Raw genomic sequence first — 25,834 nt, 5'->3', positions numbered from 1 at the left:
TTGCATGTCTGCAATCCTAGCACTGGAGGGGCAGAGGCAGGAGGACTGTGAATTCAGGGCCAGCCTGGGAAAGTTAGTGAGACAGTATCTCTGAGAAGAAACAGAAGAAAAGAACTGGTAAACTGTTTCCGATCCCGTGTCTGATGCCAATTAATAAAGGATTAGGATGAGTTAGTAAAAGGACTTCCGTGGAGCCTAGCAAAATCTAGGAGTAGATTAAACTGTGATGGAGCCCCTAAACTTCAGCAAGAGAGAGTACAGACTGTTTCCAGTTTATTTATTAAGCTGGGGCACTGAAGGGAGGAGAGAAGTGGGTGTCACAGACAGGGCCAAGCAAGGTTCCTCTCAAAGGTGTGTGGGTGGTCAGACAGGGACACACTCTTCAGGACACACACTTCAGAAGTCCTTGGGTGGACCTCGAGGATCTGGGCTCAGTCAGGGCACATCTGATGACCCGAGAAAGAGACGAACCACCCACTTGTGCCCCTGGCACCTAGCTAGAGCCTTCCAAACGTCTACAGGGGACCTGTATTTAAGGACCATTTTCTGTGTGTCTATGTACAGATTGGGGGGGGGGGGACTGAGACTCAGCAAGATCACACAATGGCCTTAGCATGCACACACACACATTTTGGGCTAAGATTTCAACAGAACTGTTGTTACAACTTCCTACCCTGATAAGGAAGAGTGGAACCAAAGACAGAGAGAATAATGGGTGCTGGTCCAGGGATGGGGTGAGATGAGGAACAAAGAGGGTCCTTCACAGGGGGATCCTCTTCTGGGTGAGCAGTCTAATTACAGTGCAGGGTTGTATGTGGTGACCTTGAATGGTGGATCAGCCTTTAGGTAGTCTAGTGGTTGGAAAGAAAGCAAGAGGCCAGAACATCTCGGTATGGTTCTGAACACGAGGCAAAGCTACCTGTCGGCATGTTTGTCGCATTGAGGCTCAGACTGGGGATGGTAACATAATATTTCCCACGTAAGGGGTGCACCCAGGACTATGCCAGGAAGTTCTTTGCAGTATGGAGAAACACATTGGAATTTTTATAGTTTCAAAATAATAACGCTTTAAGTTCTGTGTATATGTGAATTGCTTCTAAACACACAGATGTGAGTTCAGTAGTTCAGCTACAATGATTCATAAGAGAATCACCCCTTCCTTTTCTATTTACTTTTTAAAGACTTTAAAAATATATGTGTGTGTGTGTGTGTGTGTGTGTGTGAGAGAGAGAGAGAGAGAGTTTTGTCTGCATGTAAATCTGCATACTATACACACTGAAAGAGGACAGCAGATCCCATAGAACTAAGGTTATAGACAGGTACTAGGAATTAAACTCAGGACCACTGGAAGAGCAGCCAGTGCTCTTAACTGTTGAGTCATCTCTCCACTCTCTTTTTTCTTTTTTTCTTTTTCTTTTTTCTTTTGGTTTTTCGAGACAGGGTTTCTCTGTATAGCCCTGGCTGTCCTGGAACTCACTCTGTAGACCAGGCTAGCCTCGAACTCAGAAATCCGCCTGCCTCTGCCTCCCAAGTGCTGGGATTAAAGGCGTGCGTCACCACTTTTTTCTTATTTGTACACTGATGTCTCCAAACTTCTTTTTCCAGAGTGGTATAGCAAATAGAAAAGGTTTCCAGAAGAAGCTTTGGGGAGTTGCAGGTGTGTGTGTGTGTGTGTGTGTGTTCATGAATGTGGGTGAATAGACTGGGCTCCTGCTGGCCAACAGTGGGGTGATGGTTTTGGGTTTTGGTTTTGTTGTTGCTGTTTTTCTCTTTTTGTCTTGATTCTCAAAGCTGTGATCTGAACACCCACCACAAGAAAAAAAAAGTGTTTGGGGGCTGGAGAGATGGCTCAATTGTTAAGAGCACTGACTGCTCTTCCAGAGGTCCTGAGTTCAATTCCCAGCAACCACATGGTGGCTCACAACCATCTGTAATGGGATCCATTGCCCTCTTCTGGTGTGTCTGAAGATAGCTACAGTATATATATATATATGTGTGTGTGTGTGTGTGTGTATGTATGTATATATATGTATGTGTATATATATATATATATATATATAATTAATTTTAAAAAAGTATTTGAAGTAAAGCCTTGCCTGCACCCTTGTGACTTCTGAGAAAGACAGGTGTACTACAGACCAGCATCAGGAGCAAGCATTCTTCCCAGGGGCAGTGCAGCCCCTAGAACTACAGGGAGAGGAAGCTCGGTAGAGTCCAGAGCTGGGTAGGGACGGCTTTGTGCTCAGCTTCGAGCAATGTGTTAAAACATTTAACCACACCACTAGAATAGCATGTCTTCATGCTATGTGTCTCTAGGACACACCTCTTCCCAACCCTTGCCCCAGTATGTTAGGTTCACAGAAACCGGTGCCTCATTTTCAACAAACAGGAACATAGTAATCTTTGTTGATAAATGTTTCCATCCACTAATCTCACAGGACTATTGCAGGAAACTATCAATCAAATGTAAGGTGTGTGTGTGCATAGGTGGGGGGTCAGACTGTAAGAATAGTGAGTTGGAATACACTAGGTGGATTAGAACTTGAATCCCACTGTGTCCTTGGGATCCTGGATGCAGTAAGTTTGCTGTGAATTGCTATGGGGGGTAATATTTGAGAAGTTTTGGGAGGAATCAAGATTTCTCTCCCCCACCCAACTAAGTGCAAACAGATTCTCTAAGCAGAGGTGAGTGGGTAAGATCCAAGGGAGTCTCCGAGGAAGGAGACCTCTTGTCCTGAGTTTAATTAGGAAGATCTAGTTTGGAAGCCTTTTTCCTCAGACAGAAGCCTGTAGTTCCAACCACCACCATCTGGGGTCGCTACAAAACTTTCTCTTCTCTAAGGAATAAGAGACGTGGGCTACTTAACAGCCTTTAGCATTTTGACCCATCGCTGGCTTTTCCCTACACCAATTCCCAACTGCTTCCCTTTGCTAACAGGGTCGGCTGGGACCACATCTAGACATGAATCCTCAAGTCAATTCATTTTCGAGATTTCCAAGCAAGTTTCCAGGATCTTAGAAGCTCAGTTATAAGAGGAAGATATAAACGCCCCGCTCCCCACCGAGCGCCTATTCCATAGGGTAGCGGAGGGGTTAGGGGGCACCCAAGTCAGGGAAGGCCCCGGCTTGCACAGACTGAATGAAGGCTGTTTTCCACTTGGGGCCACCAATAGTCTGAGGCTGTGCAGTATCTTTTACTAGCAGGTCTGGGAGGAGCCAGAGGCTGAGCAAGGCGGGCTAGCGGGCTTAACCCTTTGCTTTCTTCGTTTTGCTGCCTGAAATAGAATCTAGGGCCTCTCCTGCACGTTCAACCCACCAATGGAGCCGGACGCCGTCACTACTTATTTGTTGAAACGGGATTTAGGAGGGAGAGACTGTTTCTTCTGCTCTTGTGCCTTAAACAGAGGCAAGGATCAACTTCCCGCGTCAAGGCTAAAATTAGGATCTTGGTCCCTTTCATGAAAAAACACAGTCCCACTCTCTTAAATTTTCTGTTTTTCTTCAAATTTTCTTAGAAGCAGGCATGTGCCGTATGACTATAACGCCACCCCCAGGCTTATCCCCTACCAGAGTTAGTGTCCTGATGTCCCCTTGCTTTTCCAAAACTGTGTTAGGAAAGGACAGACGAAGCGTTCAGGGGACTGGTACGCTGGACTAAGCGGTCCCGTTAAGGGGGGTGATCCCATCGCGCTCAGTTTCCCCCCCTTTCTTTTATTAAACATCATCGCCCTTTTAAAGAATTCCTACGCGCCAAGTAACACACGTTGGTCCTGCTCAGAGTTGGGGGTCGTGGGCTTTGCGGTGCCTGTTAACCACCACTTCCCCGCCCACCCGCCTGCTCCTGGGAGATTACTTTACAGTGGACCGTAGGTTGCCGCGTCCCTTCCGTGTCCCAGCCCTCTCCTTTCTGTCTCCGCCCCTTCGCTCCTAGGAGACCTTGCCGCTTTAAGAGCGCGGCTAGCGATTGACAAGCAATAACCGCGGAGCGCCGGGCTGCGCGGAATCGCCCCAAGCTAGGGGCTCCCCAAAACGCAGGTAGGTATTCCTAGGCCCCTGGGCCAGCACCCACCTCAGAACCCTTGCCTCCTTTTCGACCTATCACCTACACTTGGGGATCCTATTCTCCAGGTCCAAACTCCTGGGCCCCTTCCCCAAGTCGCCCCACTCCCTCTCCAGCTGCAGCACTGGGCTCTCTGTGTGTGATGCCGGTAGGGAGAACCGAACCCCTCATCCCAGGGATGCTGGTTCCCATGCCAGCGATGAGGGCTCCAGAGGGACACCGGACACAGAGACGCTGAGCTGAGAGGAGCACAGGTATTTGCGCGGCCTCTCCAGGGTCTGTGTTGGGTTGGGGGGGGGGGGGGACTTCGGATCCCGGCATTACGTAAGAGCCGTGCTACTGGCGTTTCCGGCCCTGGGGGAGCTAGACTAAGATTGTACTGGGTCCCTTGGCACCCTGCACCCCAAGAGACCAACACCTCAGTCATTCCTGAGAGAGGGTTCTGGAGAGGGGCGGTCTGCTAACCTAGAGTGCCAGGCCAGGTCCAGGAGGTTGCAGGGTTTTGGAGCCAGGGTTTAAGGTATGGGGATTCCAGAGGGAATCAGCACCAGAAGCAAGGAGCCAGGGTCAGAAAGTTAGGTCAACTAAGGGGTAGTGGGGAATGAAGACCTGGGGGACGTGGGGGGGGGCAGTCATTCAGTGACCTCATCCCCTAGTCCCGGCGGGCACGCAAGCAAAGAACCTTCTTTGATGGCTCGCAACACGCCCCCTCCTTCCTAGGTCCTAGCGCCCGGCGGGTTAGGGCTGAATTGAAGGGGCGGGGGCAATCTGATTGTGAGTGCGGGCACGTCCGCCGGCTCCCTAGACCCCATCCTCCAGTCCTCAGTTATCTACAGTTCTCCCCATAACCGTGTCCGGCTCCAAAGTGCCTTTGTCAGGCGTTCGTCTTTCGCACCTCTCTGAGTCTGCACCGATGGAGCGGGGGTGGGTGGGAGGATGGAGGAAATCTCTCTCTTTGAAGCTGGCGGGCTTCACCTACACACCCGGGGGACGGGGGTTGGATAGCTTGGTGGCGGATGTGCGTGTGGAGGTGGGAGTGGGAGGGCCTTAGGTTTAGGCTTTTGGGCGCCGTGATGCTGGTTTCGTGATGACTGGGCCCGGGGACCTTGGCACGGAACCAGGCTAGCTTGCCTGGCACTGCCGTTCTCCTGTGGGCACGGGCGGCCCCGCCCTCTCAGAGGCTTGGGTGGGGGTGGGGCAGAGCGAGCCGACGCCGTGGGAACCAACTCCTCAGGGAGCAGACCCAGGCTTACTGGGCAGGACTCCTGGGCCTAGGGTTTCACACAGGCTCCTCCCTGGCTCTTCCCCGTTTCCCTGCTCCAGGAAAAGAGGAACCACAGCAAGCACCTCTAGTGGGGAGTATGGCCCAAGGCCTGAGAAGCTGTCCCCTGCTCTCTAGGAATAAGGACATGGAGTTGACAGAGGGGACACTGGCGCTGGCACAGTGTAACCTGGACATTTCTTTTAACCAGTGGTGCTAGCGTGAAAGGGGTTCCCCTCATCTCTCTCTCTCTCTCTCTCTCTCTCTCTCTCTCTGCAAGTTCGATTTTTCTGGAAAAGATCCGGGAGGAAAGGGAATCGTATCCCTCACCTTTGTCATTTGGTTTCTGGAGCTGTCATTATCTTAGGCTTGGGAGAGGGAGAGGGAGAGGGAGAGGGAGAGCGAAGAGGAGGAGGAAGAGGAGAGAGAGAGAGAGAGAGAGAGAGAGAGAGAGAGAGAGAGAGAGAGAGAATTTTATTAAAACCTGTAGTTGCTCCTCTGAGAATTATTTTGGGTTGGAGAGGGGAGAGGCTGGGAGGGTGGAGTGGCCCTATGGCTCCCCGTGTGGTGGTGGTGGGGATGCATTTAGTCTTAAAGTGGGCACTGCCAGCTGCTTCCCCCTACTCCCCCACCCTTGCTGAGAGCCACTGCCTCCTGTTGTCATGGCAACTGGGGAATTAGGGTTTTATCCAGTAACACATGCCCAGGAAGGCAAGGGGAGAAAGAGTAGTGGGTCACCCTGTTCTCCTTTCCACGGAGGATGAAGGAGCCAAGCTTAGCTTGGGAGACCCGGGGATGGGGATGGGACTGCAAACTCCATGCCTGCTTCTGGCTGCTGCCCTTCACTTCTCCCTGTCCCAACTCCTGGTGGAGAGAGAGAGAGAGAGAGAGAGAGAGAGAGAGAGAGAGAGAGAGAGAGAGAGAGAGAGAGAGAGAAAGAGCAGGAAAGGAAATATCATTTCTGTCAGCTGGACACCAGTGTTTGTGAGGGCACCCTCACCCGAAGGTTCTAGGCCTGGGGCACAGCGGCAGGTAGCGGACCTCAAGGCTGCCCCCTTGGACTTTCCAGGCCTGGGAAACTTTCCAGTGTTTGCTCATATCCTCGACGTCATTCTCCTTCCAGCTAAAGAAAGAACCAGAAAAAATATTATGTTTGGTTTGTTTGTTTTTGACATGAGTTCTCTACTCTCTATGTTTCCCAGGCTGATATGGGTTCAGAGGACCCTTTCTGCCTTGGCCTGAGGGGCTGGTACCACAGCACAGGTGGGCATTGCCATGCCCAATGAGAAATACTTTTTGTGGGGACAGTGGTGCCCAGCACTCGGGAGGCAGAGGCAAGCAGATCTCTGCGAGTTCTATGCCAGCTTGGTTTACAGGGTGAATTCCAGGAGCTCACAGAGAAATCCTGTCTTGAAAGCCAAAACAAACAATAAACAAACAAATAAACTAAAAACATAAGAGAAATAAAAAAGAGAAAAAATATCTAAGACACAAAACCTAGGTTTTCACCATAGCTTTCTTACCAGCTTTGGGGCCTTGAGGAAATTGATTAACCTCTCTGATCCTGTCTCCCCTGCCTCTGAGAAGGGGCATGCCATCTGCCTTTCTTGCTTTTCAGAGCACTTGGGGTCACTCTTGTAACCTAAGTTCCCGTTTCTGGGCAACACTACCTTCCTGCCTTATGGCTGTTCCTGAAGAGACAGATAGCCTTCTGAGTCTCACGGCCTTGGCTTTGCCCCGTGCCTTCTCAGCCTTCTCTTTCCTTCTCTAGGACCATCAGAATCCACACTGCCTCTATTCACCATGCCGGTTGCTGCCACGAACTCCGAGTCTGGTAAGAAGAAGTTAAAGCTGTCAGCCTGCCTCGGTGGTTCAGGAGTGGGGGGAGGTTGGGCAAAGATCAGGGGGTAGATGTAGCAGTGACAGTCATCCCTCCCCTGTCACAGCACACGTGGTCATTAGGTCACGCAGGCTGCCTCCTCACTGGGGTTGGATAGAGCTGGGGAAGATATGAGCTTGTTCCAATAGTGCTTGCTGTATGTTGCAGCATGGCTCACCTGCCCGAGGCTCAGGCTACTTGCTCCAGAGATAGTGTACAGTGAAGCTGGACGGGAATGGCTGCCCCCGCCGCTGCCACCACTGCTGTGCTTTTTAATGGCATTGACCCATAGTAAGCCAGTCACCTCTGACTTGTTTCCTCTGAGGTGAGGTGACAGGATGGGATGGATGGTTTTTGACTTTGCTCCTAGGTCTCCCAGACTCTGATGACAGCAGTGGGCCCTCTTCATAGACACACACCTGCATCCATACCCCAACGTCTGCACCCCACCCCAGTGATCCCTGGATCCTTGAGTAATTTCTGAGCCTCACCAGGGTAGGGTTCCATGTCCAGAGGCTCTGAAAGGGTTCTGGCGGCTGCAGCTATGAGATGCCCTGGGAGATCTGAATTCTTCCCAATGGATCCTGCTGCTCCCTCTGTAAGGCATTCCAGGTTCCCACTGTGGACACATTCTTGTTCCTACCTTCTGAGAAAACGAAGATTTCTGTGTGCCAGCCAGAACCTAAGCTGTGACCCCTTTGTCCCCTGGGAAAGGTTTCTTTTCCAAGGCTCGAAATTCCCCCCCCCCCCCCCGTTTCTTGGAGGGATCACGATTTCCTCTTGCCCTGTGGCCTCTCTCCCTGCTCCACTGATCAGGAACCCCACTCTAAGCTGCTTAGGAGTTAATGAGACCCATTCCTGAGCCGTGCTTAAAGAGCCTCTCATCTGGGGCTGCTCAGTAAACCTATTAACAGTGACCAGCAGGGCTGCACCGGGAGACACTTTCCAGCGGCAGGCCTTTTGGTGGGGGCAGGGAACCCATGCCTGTGTGTGTGGCCCACTTTTTCAAACACCTCCTTGGGCCCTGTTCCCCTAGCTGCAGTGCCGTGGGCTGCTCTTTGATTCTATGTACAAAGAAAGAAATGATACTATGTGCTCCCTTTCCTGAGCCAGCCCTCTGCTGACTTCTCAGCTTCAGAATCTGAGAGTGTATCGTGTGCCTGCGGTGGTTTGAATGAAAATGGCCCCAGCAGCTCAAAAGGAGTGGCACTATTAGGAGGTGTGGCCTTGTTGGAGTAGGTGTGGCCTTGCTGGAGGAAGTGTGTCACTGGGGGGTGGGCTTTGAGGTTTCAAATGCTCAAGCCAGGCCCAGCGGGCTCTCTCTTCTTGCTCCTTGCCTGCCCTTATCATCTGGTGGTTGCTGTACTTTCCATGGGTTTGACAGAGAGACAGCTGTGTCCCTCATCTGAGGTTGGGCTCCCCCTGCACCGTCCCTTCTTTTTCCCCTGGAACACTTCTGTTTTGGGCTCTGCAAAGGTGAAAGTAGCCACTTCCTTCTGCATTCCTTCCCCATGGATCAAAATGGTCCATTTATTTATTATTAAATATATTATCATTTATTAATATATTTTATTTATTTATTTACTTACTTACTTACTTACTTACTAATTATGGGAGGACTCACCCTGGTTTTAGTTCAGGAGCATTTGGGAGCTGCATGTGTGATGTCTCACACAGGCAAGCAGTTTAGACATCTCGTGCTCACTTTGTGTCCTCTTCCTTCAGACTGCTTGCTCCCTCATTTCTGTCTATGAGTCAAGGTGAGAATGGGGACCTGCTTTCTGATGGCACTGTCCCTTTAAATATCTCCACCATCCCTGGGTTACTGTCCTAATGTGTAATCCCGCCTGCTGCCATGGCAACCAGGGGTGCAAGGCAACCGTGGTGCCACTCCTCTGGGAATGGCTGGCTGGAGGTGGCAGCAACAGCAGCAGTGCCTGAGTATTGGTGGCATCATGGGTACACGTGGGATACACATAGGTATACAGGGCCTGGGTAGCTAGCTTCCTTTTGCCCACTTTTATTCTTGCTGCATAAATGGACTCTTACCTGACCCCCACCCTCACTTTCCGAGGTGCCTGGCTTACTCCAGCGCATAACCCCTCACCTGATGGATAATGTTGGCAAAAGGGAGAAGCTATTGTTGAAATGGGTTAGAGACCAGCCTTTGCTGGTCCGTGGATATACCACCATTCAGTCTTTCCTCCCCATCCCTGACTCTACTGTGCTGCAGTGGATGGCATCTAAAGTTAAGATATTTGCCTCTTGTGAAAATGGTATTACTACAACTACCAGGGAGAGGGCCTAGAGCTGTTCTTGAGGGGTTTCTTTGGTCGAGGGAGTTGCTGTAAATAAACCAGCCTGGAGTTGGGGAGAGGAAGGAGGTCAGTGCTGGGTAGAACGCAACATCAGGTGAAGTAGAGGAGGGACATCTATACAAGAGAGATACGGGAGCAAGATGGGAGCCAAGCTCTGCCCGCTACCTGGGATTTCTGCACGGGCTGAGGGGGAGGTCCCAATCCACAGGGATTTACTCAAGTCCCTTACTTCCCTCAAACCTGACCTCAACGCCACCTCCCTACCTGCACCGGCACTAAGTGACAAGGATCAGGCCAGTTTAGTATGACTATCTCCTGCCACCGCCCTCCTCCCACCCATTACCGCCCCCTCCTCACCAGCAGGCGGGCTTTGGCCAATCAATAAGGCGGCCCGGGAGGCGGAGCCTTGCTATTGGCTGATCCTGCAGCGCTCCAGGAGTCCCGCCTTCTTTAGCTCAGCCCGCGTCTGGCTGGGAAGGCGCGGACCTCGCAGGGAGCCTGTTCTAGGATTGCCAAAGGGGTCGCCATGGCCTGCAGCCCAGGCAGTGAGGGTTCCTTGGAGGGGATTTCCCTAGGCTCCTCCGAAGAAGCAGAGCTCCGCAGGGAAGGTAGGACGAGGTGGGATGGAGAGGCAGGGGAGGGGTACTCAACCTTTAACTGACCCTCCCATAGTGGGCTTTGGAGCACCTGGGCAGTGGCGCGGCGCCCGTAGGGAAAATCTGGATGTCCAGCCTGCTAGGGGAGCTGATGTGGCAGGGGTCACCACTCCCCATTGGCTCAGTCCTCAAACCCCAAGAGCTTGTTGTCTAGGGAAGTCAGTGAGCAGGACCCGGAACTGTGGACATTTGGCAGAACGGGAAGGGGTCCTGACTTGGGGCATTGAGAGTCCAAGAAGGACCTTGTAAGTCTCAAATCCTTGCAACGCCCAGGCCGGGAGGAGGGCTCTGGAGAGGCAGGCTGTTAAAAGGTGGGGAGGAAGAGTAGGAAAAAAATGGGGGGGGGGCGGCTCAGGAGTCCTAAGCCATCTTCTTCAAGCTCCAGTTTTAGGGCCCCTTTCTGCCCACCCTCACTCTTTGGAGGAGGGGAGCTCTGAGCCTGTTTCCCCACTCCCCTCTCCTCCAGGATTAGGATGCTCTTATGCAGATGTAGGCGTGGGTAGCAGAGTAATGATACCCCTGCCCATCTTGGCTCCCAGCTGGGCACACTGCTTTTCTCCTCCCCCCCCCCCAGCTCCCTCCCACCTTAACCCAGGAGTGAAGGCAGCCTCCGCCCATATCTCAGGGCACAGTGTCAGGTGTACTGATGTCCTTGGTCATCTCCTCTCAGGCTGCAAGTGGTCATCCCTGGGGTGATGTGACTTTTGACCTCTGTCCGTGGTACCCAACGCCATCCCAGAAACCACGATGCTGGTTGCTCCAGCCCCTGCTGGTATTCCAGGCTTCCGTTTTGACTTTTTATGTTTTGTTTTGAAGACAGGGTTTCTCTGGGCAACTCTGGCTGTCCTGGAACTTGCTTTGTAGACCAGACTGGCCTCAAACTCAGAGATCCACCTGCTTTTGCCTCCTTGGTGCTGGGATTAAAGGCATGGGCCTCCACCGCCCAGCCGGTTTTGACTTTTTATCATGCATTAATTTCTAAAGAAGGATGTCTGTCAGAGCAGAAAGACGGGGGGGGGGGGGTGTCAGTGAGTTCTGCAGTATCTCTCTAAGCTAGTGGTATATAGCTTGCTTGGACTGGTCTAACAATTGGTCCTGGCCTTCTGCATTGCTGCCTGCTTGGATTCAGTGACATGCTCTGCCTTGCCCCTGAGCCTGCCAGCTACAGGTGGCCGAATCCTCTAGCTTCCACCCATCGAGAGGCTGAGTAGGGAGTCTGCTTCTTTGGTGCTGGGCAGACTCTTACCGCTGCTCCTTGGTGTGATTCCTGCTGCTCGTAGCCCCCTACCTTTCCAGGCTGGCATTGCTAGGGTGGAAAATGCAGATCAAGAAAACTGCCACCTGTCCCTAGGATCAATGCCCGAGGCATGCAAGGGCCTGGGCGTTTATGAGGGGAGAGTAGAGGATGCTGTTGGGTGACTATCGTGGGGATAGGGGTGGCAGGGTCTGTGCTGGGTTTTGGTCTTCTGTGCCCAGCTGGTGCTCAGCATCTAACCGCCCCTCCCCCAGCTATGCAGCAAGTCTTGGACAACCTGGGATCCCTGCCCAATGCCACTGGGGCCGCGGAACTGGACCTGATCTTTCTTCGAGGCATAATGGAAAGTCCGATAGTCAGATCCCTGGCCAAGGTATGGTGTATCAGGGAGATGGGTGGTGTACCTGGGAACCTCAGGGGACCCTAGGAATGGGGCATGGGGCACAAGCCACCTGGAAGGGTGTGGTATCGTGCCTGGGTGATGAACCTGAGGGAACAGGGAGAGCAGCATCCACTGCACCTCGCTGCACCTGGCTGGGGAGAGGTGGCAGGCAGAACACCTGACCGAGAGAAGAGCATGCCTGTGTGTTGGAATCTCCAGATTGGCCCTGCCCACTACTTCTCTGCCTTTTGGTGTGTTCATGCATGTGTGTCAGGTGAGAGGCAGGCTCAGGAAGAAGAGAAAATTGTAAGGATGTTGCAGTGGCATTTTAGGACCAGATGCACGCACACTTGGGGGTGCACAGGGGACTGGTTTGTACCTGAGCCTCTGGGTGTGTGTGTGTGTGTGTGTGTGTGCAGAAGAGACCTCCTGGAGGAAGGGCTAGTGTGAGTGTGGTAGGTGCAGAGAGAGGCAGGCATCTTGGGCCACAGGAAGAGCTTGGGCAGAAACGTCCAAGTGAGAGGTAGTTAGATGTGTGAAGCTGGAGCGTCAGGTGCTAGACAGGGATACTGAGCTGTGAAGCCAGCAGCAGGCTGTAGAGGGCACGGGGCGGGGGGGGGGGGGTATGGAGCCTGAGGGCTCAGACATTCACCTCAAGCATTGAGCAAGCTCTGTACATCTCAGGCAGGAAGGGACATAGGTGTATATAGGAGCCCCCACCCTCGCCCACCCCCACAGCCACATGGAGGATCACGTGAAAGGGGACAGAGACCACGTGGTAGATAGAGCTAGGACTGCTAAGAGGCCCCAGACACTGAGATGGCATCCGCTCTCCCCACTTGTGTTTGGGATGAGGTGGGATACCCTGGGACACCTAAGGTTTAACCCTAAGCAGGGGAGGCTGGTGTTGGCTTTAGCAGAGAGTAAGCACAACGGTAGCAAGATCATCTTCTGTAGGGAAGGAGGTGCTCACAGGCTGGGCTAGAGGCTGCTGGGAAATCAGGCTGACCACTGGGACATCTGAGTAATGGCAGGCATTTCTCTCCTGGGGCTCAGGGGTCAGGGCTTGAGTGGGTATCAGAAGCAAAGTTGGAACAGTCATTGAAGGGGAGAGAATCTGGTGAACTGGGACCCAGACAGTCCGTGGCAGGTGCTGATTTCTCAGGGTGGGACAGCTCAATCCCTAGGCAAAGAGGAGGAAGAAGGTGGCTTTGATCCAGGCTCCAGATGTGGGCGGATCCATGAAGAAAGCCTGAGACTGACATGGATGATGTGACTTCCGGGGACCAGGTTGGGAGGAGGAGGAGTTAAAGAGGAAGGGGGGATCCAGGTGAGGGTTGGGGGGTCCTTCTGAGGTTGTGAGCTACCTGGGAAGTGGTGGGGGTGTAGAGATGGAAGAAACGGTCAATGTCAGGGAGAGGAAGGTAGGAAGTAAAATATTTCCTAGGGGCCAGTTCTGGGGGATGGTGCAACCAGACAGGGTGTGGCTGCGATAGATGGGTCTGTTCTTCAGGGGTGTCCTGGAGGAGAAGGCTGTGGTGTGAGTGGGCATGGCTACACACACTTGGGTGTACGAGGCAGTGACAGGGAACAAGACTAAGGCAAGATTTCATCTTGTGGGCACAAGAGGAAGGCAGTTAGTCAACAGGGTCTTCAGGAATGAATGGTGGGGTGCGTTATAGGGGGGGAGAGATAGCATAGAGCGGGGTGAGGTTTCCTTGTTTTTTTTCCGTGTGTGTGTGTGTGTGTGTGTGTGTGTAACTGTGTGTGCATATACACTGTTTGTACTCTTATGTGTGTACACATGCGTGCATATGTTTATGTGTGTGTAACTGCGTGTGTATACATGTGTGTATACACACTGTGTGTACACTCATGTGTGTGTGCACATGCATTCATATGCTTGTGTGTGTGTGTATCACCCAGAGATAGAAATTGAGTATTGTCCTCAGCTGCTGACTCAGGGACACTTCCTTCTCCACTTCCCCAGCGATGAGATTACAGATGTAAATCTCACGGGCTGGCTTTTTACCTGGGTGCTGGAGATCCAAGTTCAGGACCTCGTGCTTGTACAGGTAGCACTTTACCAATGGAGCCATCTGTCTGCCCCAAGTGGTAGGTTTCCCATAGGGCCTGGTGGGGACTCTGCCGTGGGATGGTGGTAGCCGTGGTGTAGGGAATGGAGGTTAGGTTCTGCTGGAGGGAGAGAGCTGCTGTGTTCCAGGCACACACCTAGCCAACACTGTTGTCCAGTAAGAGGGAAGCTGAGGCAGGGGGATTATGAGTTTGATAGCCTGGGCTACATAGTAACACACTCTTTCAAAGAACAGAACAAGAGCCAAGTATCTCTTACATCTCAGCACTTGGGTGGTAGAGGCAGGAACATCAGGAGTTCAAGACCATCCTCAGGGAGTTGGAGGTCATTATGGGCTCCAGAAATACTGTCTCCAGAAATCACTCAAAGCAAAGAAAAACAAGCAAGACACAAAAGAGAACAGATGATTGAAAACTCAGAAATTCTGGGGAAAAGAAAACATGATTGAAGGGAGCAAGGAAGGCAAAAGGCGACTTTTGCCTTCCTTGGTCATTGAAGAGAACACCATTCATTCATTCATTCATTCATGTATTTATTATTTAAAGCCAGAATCCAGGTATGCCCATAGTGCTAGCTACTCTGGGGCCTGAGGCAGGAGGATGGTTTGAGCCCAGTACAGGACTAGCCTAGGCAACACATCGAGACTGTCTCTTGCAAGAGAAGATAAGGGAGGAATTACTTGTGTTTCAAATGTTGAGCACATAAGCTCTATTAGGGCAGGAAGGTTTGTCTGCCTGGATGACGGTTATGTCTCCTGAGCCTAAACCAGTGTTTGGCTCATAAGCAGATAAGTAGAAAAAAGACTGAAGAAAATAATGTAACCACTATTAATGTGAGCACCCATTTCCATAATGCTTTCACTGCTAATTTGGGCTTTTATGCTTTCTTTTGAAGGATATGTGTGTGTGTGTGTGTGTGTGTGTGTGTGTGTGTGTGTGTGTGTTTGTCCATGTGAATATATGCTACAAGTGCTTGGGTGTCCACAGAGGCCAGAGGACGGCATTAGACCCCATGGAGCTGGAGTTACAGGGGCTGTGAACCATCTGACATAGGTGCTGGGAACTGAACTCAGGTCCCTCTGCAGAAGCAAGGAGTGTTCTTAACTGCTGAGCCCCCTCTCCACTCATACTCTTTCCTTTGAAGAAATAAAGATGCTGTATGTTACAATCCACCCCTTCCTCTCCCTTATTCCTGCTGCTTTCCCTTCCCAAGAGTAAACACGTGTGACATCATTTCCCAGGATGCCTACTTTCCTTGTCTATATATGGGTTTAGCCGCTAATAATATCCCCTTTTTATACCTGCCTTTACATTTCCTATAAATGGAATGGTATTATAATCGGCTTCTGTCCTTGAGATTTCTAGTTCATGTTGGGAGGAAAGTTATTGATCCAAGTGCAGATAAAGATAGCGGGGTTCCCTTGGACTTTTGGGCACAATTCTGACAGGTGTTGAGTACAGTTTGGTAGCTCCCCTTCTGGGAGATGAGGGTGGAAGTGTCAGTTTTCCCCTGTAAAGGACAGCACTGTTGTGGACGAATGTCCTTATATCCATGCGTGTATGCACAAGGGTGACTTGGCAGAGGAAGTGCTGAACGCATGGATTTTTGAACCTCAACATCTGTAATCTTCCATAGCTCAATTCAGAGTTGTATGGGTTGGAACGCATCTCCTATGGGTCACAGGGTCAGGGGTAGGTGGTACCCAGCTTACTTCAAAGTGTGACTTTCCTGAGTAACACTCCTTCAACCAGTGGCCTTGCCCAAGGACTTGGCAGATCTCCAGAGAGGGATTGCTGGCTCTGTCACACATTTTCATTCATTCACTTATTCATTCAGTCTTTCTTCCTCTCATCTATTTAACAGCTATCTACTGGACACCCAGCATACACCAGTGTCTTAGGGTTTCTATTGCTGTGAAGAGACACCATGAGTCCCAACTCTTTAGTGGGGGGGGGGGGGGAGTGTTTTTTGTTGTTGTTGTTGTTGTTGTTGTTGTTTTTAAGATTTATTTATTATTATATGTAAGTACACTGTAGATGTCTTCAGACACACCAGAAGAGGGCGTCAGATCTCATTACGTATAGTTGTGAGCCACCATGTGGTTGCTGGGATTTGAACTCAGGACCTTCGGAAGAGCAGTCAGTGCTCTTACCCGCTGAGCCATCTCTTCAGCCTGACCTCTGCAACTCTTATAAAGAAAATGTTTAATTGGGGCTGGTGTACAGTTCAGAGGTTTAGTTCGTTATCTTCATGGTGGGGAAACGTGGCCCTGTGAATGCAGACATGGTGCTGGAGAAGGAGCTGAGCGTTCTACATCTTGATCCACAGGCAGCAGGGAGAGCTTCAGAGACCTCTCTCTAGTTACACACCTCCTCCAACAAAGCCACACCGACACGGCCACACCTCCTAATAGTGCCACTCCCTGTGGGCCTTTGGGGGCCATTTTCATTCAGACTACTACAACCAGGTACAACACCAAGATATAGCTAAGGAACTGGAGATAATTTGTTCTCCTGATAGTGCCCAAGTCTGTCTTCCTCTTCCTGGGCTCCACCGTGCCTCAGTCCCAGAAGCTCGCAGACAGCCTACTTGACAAGTTACCAAAGCTGGTCAGATTGTTCTTCCAGAAAATTCTGGGACTGATACTCAGTGCATAGAACTCCACAGAAGAACCTGCGGACATTTGCTCAACTCTGATTTGTGCACGTGAGAGGCTAGGTTAGTTTGCTGGGGCATCCGGTGGCTTCTCTCATCTGGTTCTGAAACAGGCCAGATCTTCAGGGCTTCAGAGCAGATGACTGCTGCTCATCAAAAGTCATTACTCCCCTTTCAATATGGGCTTGACCGGGACACTGGGTCCTACTTCTTAGCAGTTATAGTGACTATATAGCCATAGATAATTTGGGAACCAACAGACAAAAACATGGTAATTAAACATTTAGCTGTAAAATCTTGGTTCTTCTGAAGAGGTAGCCAGGAACCCCCAGTGGATCCAGGTTAAACTGTTTGTAGTAGTTAGTAACTTGCTTCCTTCCTTTGCCTTTGAGGAGGTGGGCTTGCCTCTTGCCTCTGAAGATTTGGCAGGCATGTTGCGGGGGTGGGGGTGGTGGTTGGGATGGGTAGAGCTGGCACTAAGGATAGGGGTACCCACGGGAGCGAGCCCAGAGAATGAAATGTTCTGAGGACAAACTTGGTGAGCAGCTCCTAAATGCAAAGGTTGGCTGTAGGGAGCAGGTGGCGATCCTGGCAGGTAGCTGACATCTGGGATTCAGGCTGACCTGGATCCAGGCAACAGGTGCTTCAGTAGTAGCCAAGGCCAAGGTGAGAAACTCAAGGTGAATGGCATTTAGAAACCAGGAAAGTTGCTAGCAGCAGGCTCGCCAGCCTGCAGGGACGCATGGGAAGACAGTATTTGAGCCAATGCACATGTTGGAGAGCAAAGAACAGGGGTTGAAGTCAGAAGACACACACACCCCCTCCTGCCCCCTACACTGGCTTTTGAGTTTCCACAACAGGATATCTTAACAGAGAAAGGACTAAATCCGAGTCATTGTTTCAGAATAATCCATCACAGGGAGGGCATGGCAGAGTTCCTGGTGGTGGGTGCAGGTGATGGGGGCTCATTACATCACTGTGTACAGGGCAGCAGCAACTATGGCCTGGGCTGTAACTTAACTTTGTTTCTTTCCTTTTAGTTTTCCAAGATGTAGTAGCCCTGGCTGACCTGGAACTCGCTCTGTAGACCAGGTTGGCCTCGAACTCACAGAGATCTGATCTGCTTGCCTCTGGGATCCTGAGTGTGCCACCACCGTCTAGTCTGGGCTGTAACTTTCAATGGACCATTCTTAGTGTCTTACTTCTGCCAGGCAGGTCTTTCTCCTAAAAGCTCGGTAGCCCTCTTAAGTCGTGCCGCCAGCTAGGGGGACAGACTTTCCAGAGCATGAGCCCATGCAGGACATTTCGGGTTCCGCCCCTAATGGTGTGGTATGCCTGTTGATCTCTGTGGGCTTCAGTTGTTTCTTCTGAGAAGAAAGGAGAGCGGCACCTGTTTGGTAGGAGAATCAAGAGGGTGTGGGTGGTGGTTACAGGAGGTGTCGCTATGGTGTGGTCTTAGCTCTCAGCCTATGGTTCCTCAGAAGGCTTCGCTATGGTTAGCCTGCCGTGGATGAGCTGACAGAGCAAGCCCCAGCTCTCGGACAATGAGGGCACAGGGAAGCCAGTGAGATTGGAGCCTCGACAAGGGTGTGTGTGTGTGGTGGGGAAGGTGTGGCAGTGGGGTACCCTGAAAATCAGTTAGCTTTTGCCCCATCCCAAACCGCCCACTGTGCTGTGGTTTAGTTCTTGTGGTTTTGTGGGCAGGTCAGGTGGCTTTTCTGGCCTGAATTTGCTCACCAAGGTGAGCTGGGTGGTCTAAGATGGCCTCACCCACATGCCTGCTTGTCTTAGCCTCTAGGAGGGTGGCCCCATCTTCTTGGAGAAGGATGATGGTTTCACCAGCAAGGGAAGACAAGTCCCAGATCGTGGCTACTGTCAAGCCTCTGCTTGCTTGCATGACATCCCAGTAGTCAAGTCACGGTCGCTGAAGCCTGACTGAAGTTCTGGCACGCGGCTTTCTGGCATTTGCTTCAGTTCTTGAATTTAATTACGAGTCCCAGAGTTCAAAGGTGAATTCTGTCCTTTGCCAAGATCAGAACACTCGGAGCGTGAGGGTGGAGGAAGAGCTTTGCAGGGAGATGGCTGTGGCAGTTCTGTGGTCGCAGCCTGCTGTTGGCATCGGCTCGGGGGTTGGATGCATCGAGGGTGTGTGTGTGTCGTGGGGCACGGGCATGTCTTATGCAGCATAGGCTGACTTTGAACTCACTCTGTAGAAGAGACAGACTTTGAATTCCTACTTGGACCTTTCCAGTGGTGGGATTACAGGGGTGCACCTCAGGCCTTGGTATATGTGAGATGCTGGGACTCCCACAGCATCCTGCATGCTAAGCAAGCACTCTGTCATCTGAGCTACATCCCAGTTCAGGTTGAACATAATTTTGAGATCAGAATGATACATGGTTACCACCGACACTCAAATCACTCTCCTAGGTCCCAGCTCCCGTGCATCTTAATGCTGCTGTGTGTACGTCAGTCACTTCAGAAAATAAGAAATCTCTTGAGGAAAGAGATGGCTCAGCAGTTAGGAGCACTTGCTGCTCTGTCAGAGGACCCGGGTCTGGTTCCTAGAATCCCCATGACAGGTTACCATCACGTGTAACTCCAGTTTCAAGATACCCAACATTTTATCTGGTTGCCCTAGGCACTAGGCATACACAGGTATACATGAAGGCAAAATACTAATACACATACATTAATAAAAATAAGTCATAGTAAAACATACCGATTAAAAAGTATTAGATAAAAATAAAATTTCACTCAGTAAGCAAATTTTCATACTAAGTGAAAGACAAAGAAACAAGCCTCAAGCTAGGCCTCTAGGATTTTACATTTATAGCATGATTCTATTTTTCTAGAGGTAAAAATGGCTACAAATTATATTTGCTTTAGGACTGTGTAGAATCTGTACAAATGGAATATAACTTAAACAGGAAGCCAGGGGATCACGGCTGTGGGCAATGGAGATATGGCAGGTGGGGCCTGTGGTTAGATAGAGGATATTGTCCATTAACTTCCAAACCACGGTGTGCAAACCAATTACGGAGACTTCATGAACTCAGCACCATGAAGCCAACCCTGAGTTCGTAAGGCCTCCAGAAGTTTGTTGGCGACTGGGAGAGGGGCTGAGAGGGTTCAGCACTGGTGAGCCAGCTGCTTTTCAGCCCTCTGCTTTGTATTTAATGGTTCTGTAGTCAGAGCTTTTCCTGGCTTGCAGAAGTTGATCTTGGGACTGCCTATGGGTAAGATTCCAGGAAGAAGTCATAGGGATAGAAATGGAGCATCCCTTGATGGGGTGAGGGGTCATTGTATTAACCAGAGTTGTTTAAAGGAACAATTCTGGTAGTTTATATATACGTATGTATGTGATATATATGGCATATATCATATATGTGTGACATATACATACACATTCATTCTACCATGATCACATTCCTGGTGCCTAAATGCATTTGTTCTTTCTTGCAGCTCAGGATTTGGGCTCAATGATGCCCAGCATTGGTCTTGGGTAGAGAGGTGACCCAGAGCCAGGGAAGCTGTCACTCTCAGGCTCCTTGGACTGTGCTAAGCCCAATGATTGGGCTCTGGGGTACTCACCCTTTGCAGGCTTGCTTCTGTCCCTGCATGCAGCTCCTGTGTCCCTTCCATGGCCCACACCCCTTTAACAGGAACACTGCCAAGCCAAGAGGAAGGTGGATTTTTCAGGTGTGGTCATGTCTGGTGCTGTTCCCTACCCCTGTTTGGGGGAGAGAAAGGGAAAGGAGCTTTGTCATCTTGTCGGTCGATAGGCATGGTGTCTGTCTCCTTCACTCCTCTCTGTATCTCTTCTATGAGATGTTATTAAAGTCTCATTTCAGAGAGCTGACTCCACAAAATTGTCCTCTGGCCTCTGCGTGCACTCTGTGGCACGATCCCCTCCCCCAATAAGTAAAATGTAATAAAATCAGTAAATATAATAAAACATGAAAAAAATCTCCCCATGTGATGCTGGGTTTGGTGGCTGGCTCATGCACACCCGTGATCCCAGCATTTAGGAAACCAGTGGGAGGGGCTCATGAGGGGAAGAGTTTGAGACCAGCCCTGCAATGTATTGGGAGCCTCACCCCTAAAACAAACAAACAGAACTTTCCCATCTGTGGGCTTAAAAAATCATTTTGGAATTTTTTTTCTAAAATGTGTTCAGAGCCATCATTCATCAGTCACTCGCCACCCAGTTCATTTCAGCCTGGGGTAACTCACTGTCTGGTCATTTCAGCATGGGGTAACTCACTGTCTGGCTTCATCCACACCCCGACCTGCTTCCCTATCTCTTACGTAGTCAGCTTTAACTCTGGGCCTTTTAGCATGCACTCCGAAGACAAGAATTCTTTTTTCTTTCTTTTTATTTATTTATTTGCTTTTTCAAGACAGGGTTTCTCTGGGTAGTCCTGGCTGTCCTGAAACTTGCTGTGTAGACCAGGCAGGCCTTGAATTTCAGAGATCCACCTGCCTCTGTCTCCTGCCTGCTGGAATTAAAGTCACATACCCACATGCCTAGCTGAAGATTTATTTATTTATTTATTTATTTATTTATTTATTTTTTGGTTTTTCAAGACAGGGTTTCTCTGTATAGCCCTAGCTGTCCTGGAACTCACTTTGTAGACCAGGCTGACCTCGAACTCAGAAATCCGCCTGCCTCTGCCTCCCAAGTGCTGGGATTAAAGGCGTGTGCCACCACACCCGGCTGAAGATATATATATATTTTTAAGTAATAATGTTTTACTAATATCACACCTAAAAATGAAACAACAAATTACTTAGGTGTTTTGTGTGTGTTGTGGCGTTTGTGTGTGTGCTGTATGTACATGGTGTGAACATGGTTGTGAAGCCTGGAGATTGATGGCTAATATCTTTCTCCACTTTTACATTTTTAAAGACACATTTATTTTTACTGTATGCACACATGTGAGTGCCTGCATAAATGTACACACAACATGTTTCCGGTGCCTAGGGAGCTAGAAGAAAGCACTGGGACTTTATGAAACTGGATTTAGAAGCAGTCATGAGCTAGGAACCAAACCGGGGTTTTCTGTAAGAGCAGCCAGGGCACTTAACTGCTGAGCCATGTCTCCAGGCAGTGCTTTTTTAGACAGTCTCTCACAGACGCCAAAGCTCAGGAGTTTGGCCAGGCTGGCTAGCTAGCAGAGCCTCAGGAGCGCATCTTCTTGTTACCTCCTCATCTCCACCCCCACCCCCATCCCCCACCCCCAGTCCATTCGGCCGCCCGCCCCATGCTCAGGAATCTGCGCGTCCTCTGGCTGCCCGCCCGGTGCTAGCCAGCGAGCCTCGGGAATCTGTGCATCCTCTTGTTACCTCCTCATTCCCACCCTACCCCCACCCCAGCCCACCCTTCCGCCCCGTGTGTGCTAGCATCACAGGCACACTCTCCACTTCCACCTTTTAACATTTAGTTTTGGGCATCTGAATTCAGGTCCTCATGCTTGCGCAGTAGAAACTTTACTGACAGCCATCTCCCCAGCCTCCTACGGTGTAGTTCTAATAAATAGCATTAAGGAATCTTGACGGTCATTTTTGAAAGTATCAAAGTAGATCCACAATTCACACCATACATCAGAATAAACTTCGAGCAGATCAGAGATCAAAGTGTGAAACTATGCATCCTAGGAAAACAAAACAAAACAAAACAAGAAACAGACCTACGTATGGGAACTACCCCTCCCAACCTCAAAATTCAGATGCATGAAAGATTAATGAATTCAGCCATATCAAACATATATATATATTTTGGCAAGGCAATGCTACCATAGGCAGGATCCAAAGACAAATGACAAGCTAGAGGAAAACGATTTGCGAAAGATGTCACAAATAAAGGGCTAATCTTCTCAATATAGAGAGAACATTTAAAAATGGGAAAAGGGAAAAAAATCAAATAGAAAAATTTGGCAAAAGACGCGAACAGACAGTTCACACCAGAAGATACACAGATGGTCTTTAAACATCCGAAGAGATGCTTGACTGCGCCCGTAATAAGCGAAATGCAAATGAAGCCCCACTGACAGATCATTTCCTATGGGAGTGACTGGCAGGCACTCAGAAACTTGATCAGTATGGGGAGGAACTTTGGGATGCTGGTGGGAGAGGAGGTTGGCCGCAGCTCCAGGGTATCCAAGACGTCTGCTTGACCCAACCAGACTTCCAGCAGTATACGCAGGACTCTCCACAGATAGAGAGCACCGTGCCATGGTTATTTACCGCAGTCTTGCTGTAATAGCAAAATATTAGAAACCTAAATATTTGGAGACTGGTTAAGAAACTTATAATACTCCAGGTGCGCAGTAGAGTCTGTGCAGTCATTTAAAAAGGTAAAAGCTATGGAGGGAATCTCCATTTGTGGCATGGGGTGGTCTCTAGAGAGAATCCTGAGGTTGGAAACCCAGATAACAGCCGTGTGGTGTGGTGATGCCCGTCTTTAATCCTAGCACTTGGGAGGCAGAGGCGGGAGGATTGCTGAGTTCACAGAGTGAGTTCAGGTTAGCTTGCCTGCATAGTGAGACCCTGTCTCAAACAAATAAAGAAACAAAAAAGCCCAAACGCAAGGGGCTGGGGAGATGGTTCAGCAATTAAGAGCACTGGCTGGTCTTCCAGGGGACCCAGGTTTAATCCCAGCAACTACACTGTGGTTGCTGTCTTAACAACTGTCTTAAACTGCAGTTGCAGGGGATCTGACTCCCTCTTCTGGTCTCTATGGGTACAGTAGGTACGTGGTGCACAGGCATACAGGCAAAATACCCCTACAGGTAAAATAAAAATGACCAAGATCTAAAAATAAAACTCCAAACAAACAAACAGAGCATTTTAGTTTTGTGGAAACAGCATAATCCCTAAACTACTGATGAAATGATTTCTTCTGGATGGGTGGTGTGTGTGTGTGTGTGTGTGTCTGCCTGTCTGTCTTTCTGTACAGAGTATAATGGGATGGAACTGAAACTTTGAGTTCACTCTTTAGTGTAGGTTTAAAAATTGAGCTCTATCAGTGTACAAATTAAAAATAAGAGTTAAGGGGTAAAATACAATGTACAGTTAAGGGACAATGGCTACAACTGTCCAGATACTAAGTGTTGCTGATTGTACAGAAATGGTATCAATTCAAGGAACCTTTGTCCAGTGTTCCGACTATACACTGTAGCACAGGATGCATGATTGGAATGCTCATGTCTTCTCTAAACTTCAGGGAGCCTTTACTGCAATCATATTAACAGTGTATCGTTTAGGGGGTGGTTGGCTCCTGAGGGCGGAGCCCTGAGCTCAGTGAAATTTGCAACCTTACAGGCTACTGGAAAGAATTAGCATGGCTCTTTTTAAAGCCTTCTGACCTCCCCACAAGGCCATAGGCAGGAAGGGACTCTTCAGACACTGAGCGCAATGGTCTCTAACCTCTGTGCCTGCAAGACTGTAAGAAAGAACTTTAAAAAAAAGTCTTGTTTATTTTTATGTTATGTACATGGATGTTCTGCCTGCATGGGTGTCTGTGTGACTTTATCAGGTCCCCTGGAATGGGAATTACAGACAGCTGTGAGCTGCCATGTGGATGCTAGTAATTGAGCCAGGATCACTTTGGAAGAGCAGCCAGTGCTCTTAACCTGTGGGCCACCTCTCCAGCCCAAGAAATAACAATAATCTATTGTTTCTATGTTACTCAATATCAAGGTGGTCTTGTTGTCAATGTTATTTTGATGGTGCTGGAGGCCCAGGCTGTGTGTTTCTATCGCTGAGCTATACTCCCAGCTCTCAGCCTCAGCTCATTTTTTGGTTATAGCAATAAAAATGCACCAAGATGATACTTAAAGTAAAATGCTTACTTAAAAAAAAATCCCAGAATTCTGGAGGCAGAGGCAAAATTGATCTTGGAGTTTGAGGCCAGCCTGGTCTACAGAGTGGGTTGCAGCACAGCCTGGGCTACACAGAGAAACCCTGTCTCCAAAACCAAACCAAAACAGAAAAATTTGAGTGTCTCACATCCAGCAGCCACATCTTTAGTGTTCATCATGGCTAGTGGCTTCTGTGCTAGACAACACGGAGAACATGCACACTCATGAACGCTTCCTGGACATGCCAATCTTGTATGGACAGAGAGCTGTCAGGAGGCCTGTGTAGGCCGGTCTCTATGCATTCAAAGACAGCCTGGTCTGCACAGCAAGACCTTGTTTCAAAAAACCCAAAACAAACAAGACATTCCCAAACACCAACGGGAGCTCTAGATGATGTAAATGCTCAGTTGATCTGAAGGGCAGAGCGTTCAGTGGTTGGTTGTTATGGTTGGGAAATGAGTCCTCACTGAGGAAGAGAGGAGGTGGGAGAAAGATTAAGGACTCCCCAGAGAGTCATCTTAATGGAAACCATCAATATTGACTACTGCGGAAATGGCGCACCGAGGCCAGTGAGATAGCGTGGGGGTTAAGTGCTGACCTCGCGAGTTTGCTGACCTGAGTTTGAACCCTGAAATCCACGGAAATGTGGAAGGAGAGATCCGACTCCATGAAGCTGTCCTCTGACCTCCACACGTGTGCTGTGACAGACTCTCACCAACAAACGCACACACGTACACATGTGTACACACACACACACACACACACACACACACACACACACACACTGAATGGTAATAAAACGCAGTTTAAAAACACTACCTGGGTTAGGGAAAGTATTAGGTAAGCATATATCATAGTGGAAGAGGGAGCCCTCAGATGGATGGACTCCTGCCAACAAGACCCAGGTGTGGATGCGTTACCCTTGGAGAAAACGAGCCAGTGAAGATGAAGCTGGACTTAGCTTCACAGCACACACACCTGTGACCCAGCACTTGGGAGGCCCAAGCAGGGATATTGGAGTTTGAGAACAGTCTGGAACACATGGCAAGACTCTTTCTCAAAAACAACTAGCCAAAACCCAAACCCAAACAGACAAGAGCGATATTGATGGAAATACATAAAACCCACTGAGTAAAAGATCAAAGGAGGTGGTAGGGGTGGGGGATGGGAGGATAGACGACTCATAATCTCTTCCCCAGGATCTATAGGCATCTTTAGGCAGGTGATTGCTGAGGGGGAGTCTCTTCAGTGGTAGGCACTGGGAAAGCCCCCCCTGCTTCTGTAAGTGACCTCACCCATGAACCTCTAAGCCGTCCTGTGGGTCAAAACCCCTTTGAGGGTTGCAAAGCAGATATCCTGCATACCAGATATTTATATTACGATTCATAACTGTAGCAAATTACTGTGA

General features: G+C 49.7%; 1 protein-coding gene across 6 annotated transcripts in view; it reads left to right on the top strand.

The window, feature by feature from the left end:
- Positions 1–3,816: 3,816 nt before the first annotated feature.
- The window catches only part of Mpp2 (membrane protein, palmitoylated 2 (MAGUK p55 subfamily member 2)), a 31,624-nt gene continuing 9,606 nt past the window's right edge, over positions 3,817–25,834 (top strand). The window contains exons 1-4 of one of the 6 annotated variants that reach the window (XM_006533684.4): positions 3,817–4,035; positions 4,177–4,314; positions 7,093–7,155; positions 11,684–11,802. In XM_006533684.4, coding sequence (XP_006533747.1) covers positions 7,125–7,155; positions 11,684–11,802 — 150 coding nt within the window. In that variant the 5' untranslated portion in view covers positions 3,817–4,035; positions 4,177–4,314; positions 7,093–7,124. Of the gene's footprint in view, positions 4,036–4,128; positions 4,315–7,092; positions 7,156–9,970; positions 10,127–11,683; positions 11,803–25,834 lie in introns of those variants that run through there. The other 5 variants (XM_006533685.4, XM_030246120.1, NM_016695.4 and 2 more) reach the window with 5 other exon arrangements.

Source organism: Mus musculus, chromosome 11 (assembly GCF_000001635.26).
Source record: "Mus musculus strain C57BL/6J chromosome 11, GRCm38.p6 C57BL/6J".
Taxonomy (NCBI): Eukaryota; Metazoa; Chordata; class Mammalia; order Rodentia; family Muridae; genus Mus; species Mus musculus.
The sequence above is the reverse complement of the archived record's forward strand: the minus strand, read 5'-3'. Positions and strand labels throughout refer to the sequence as shown.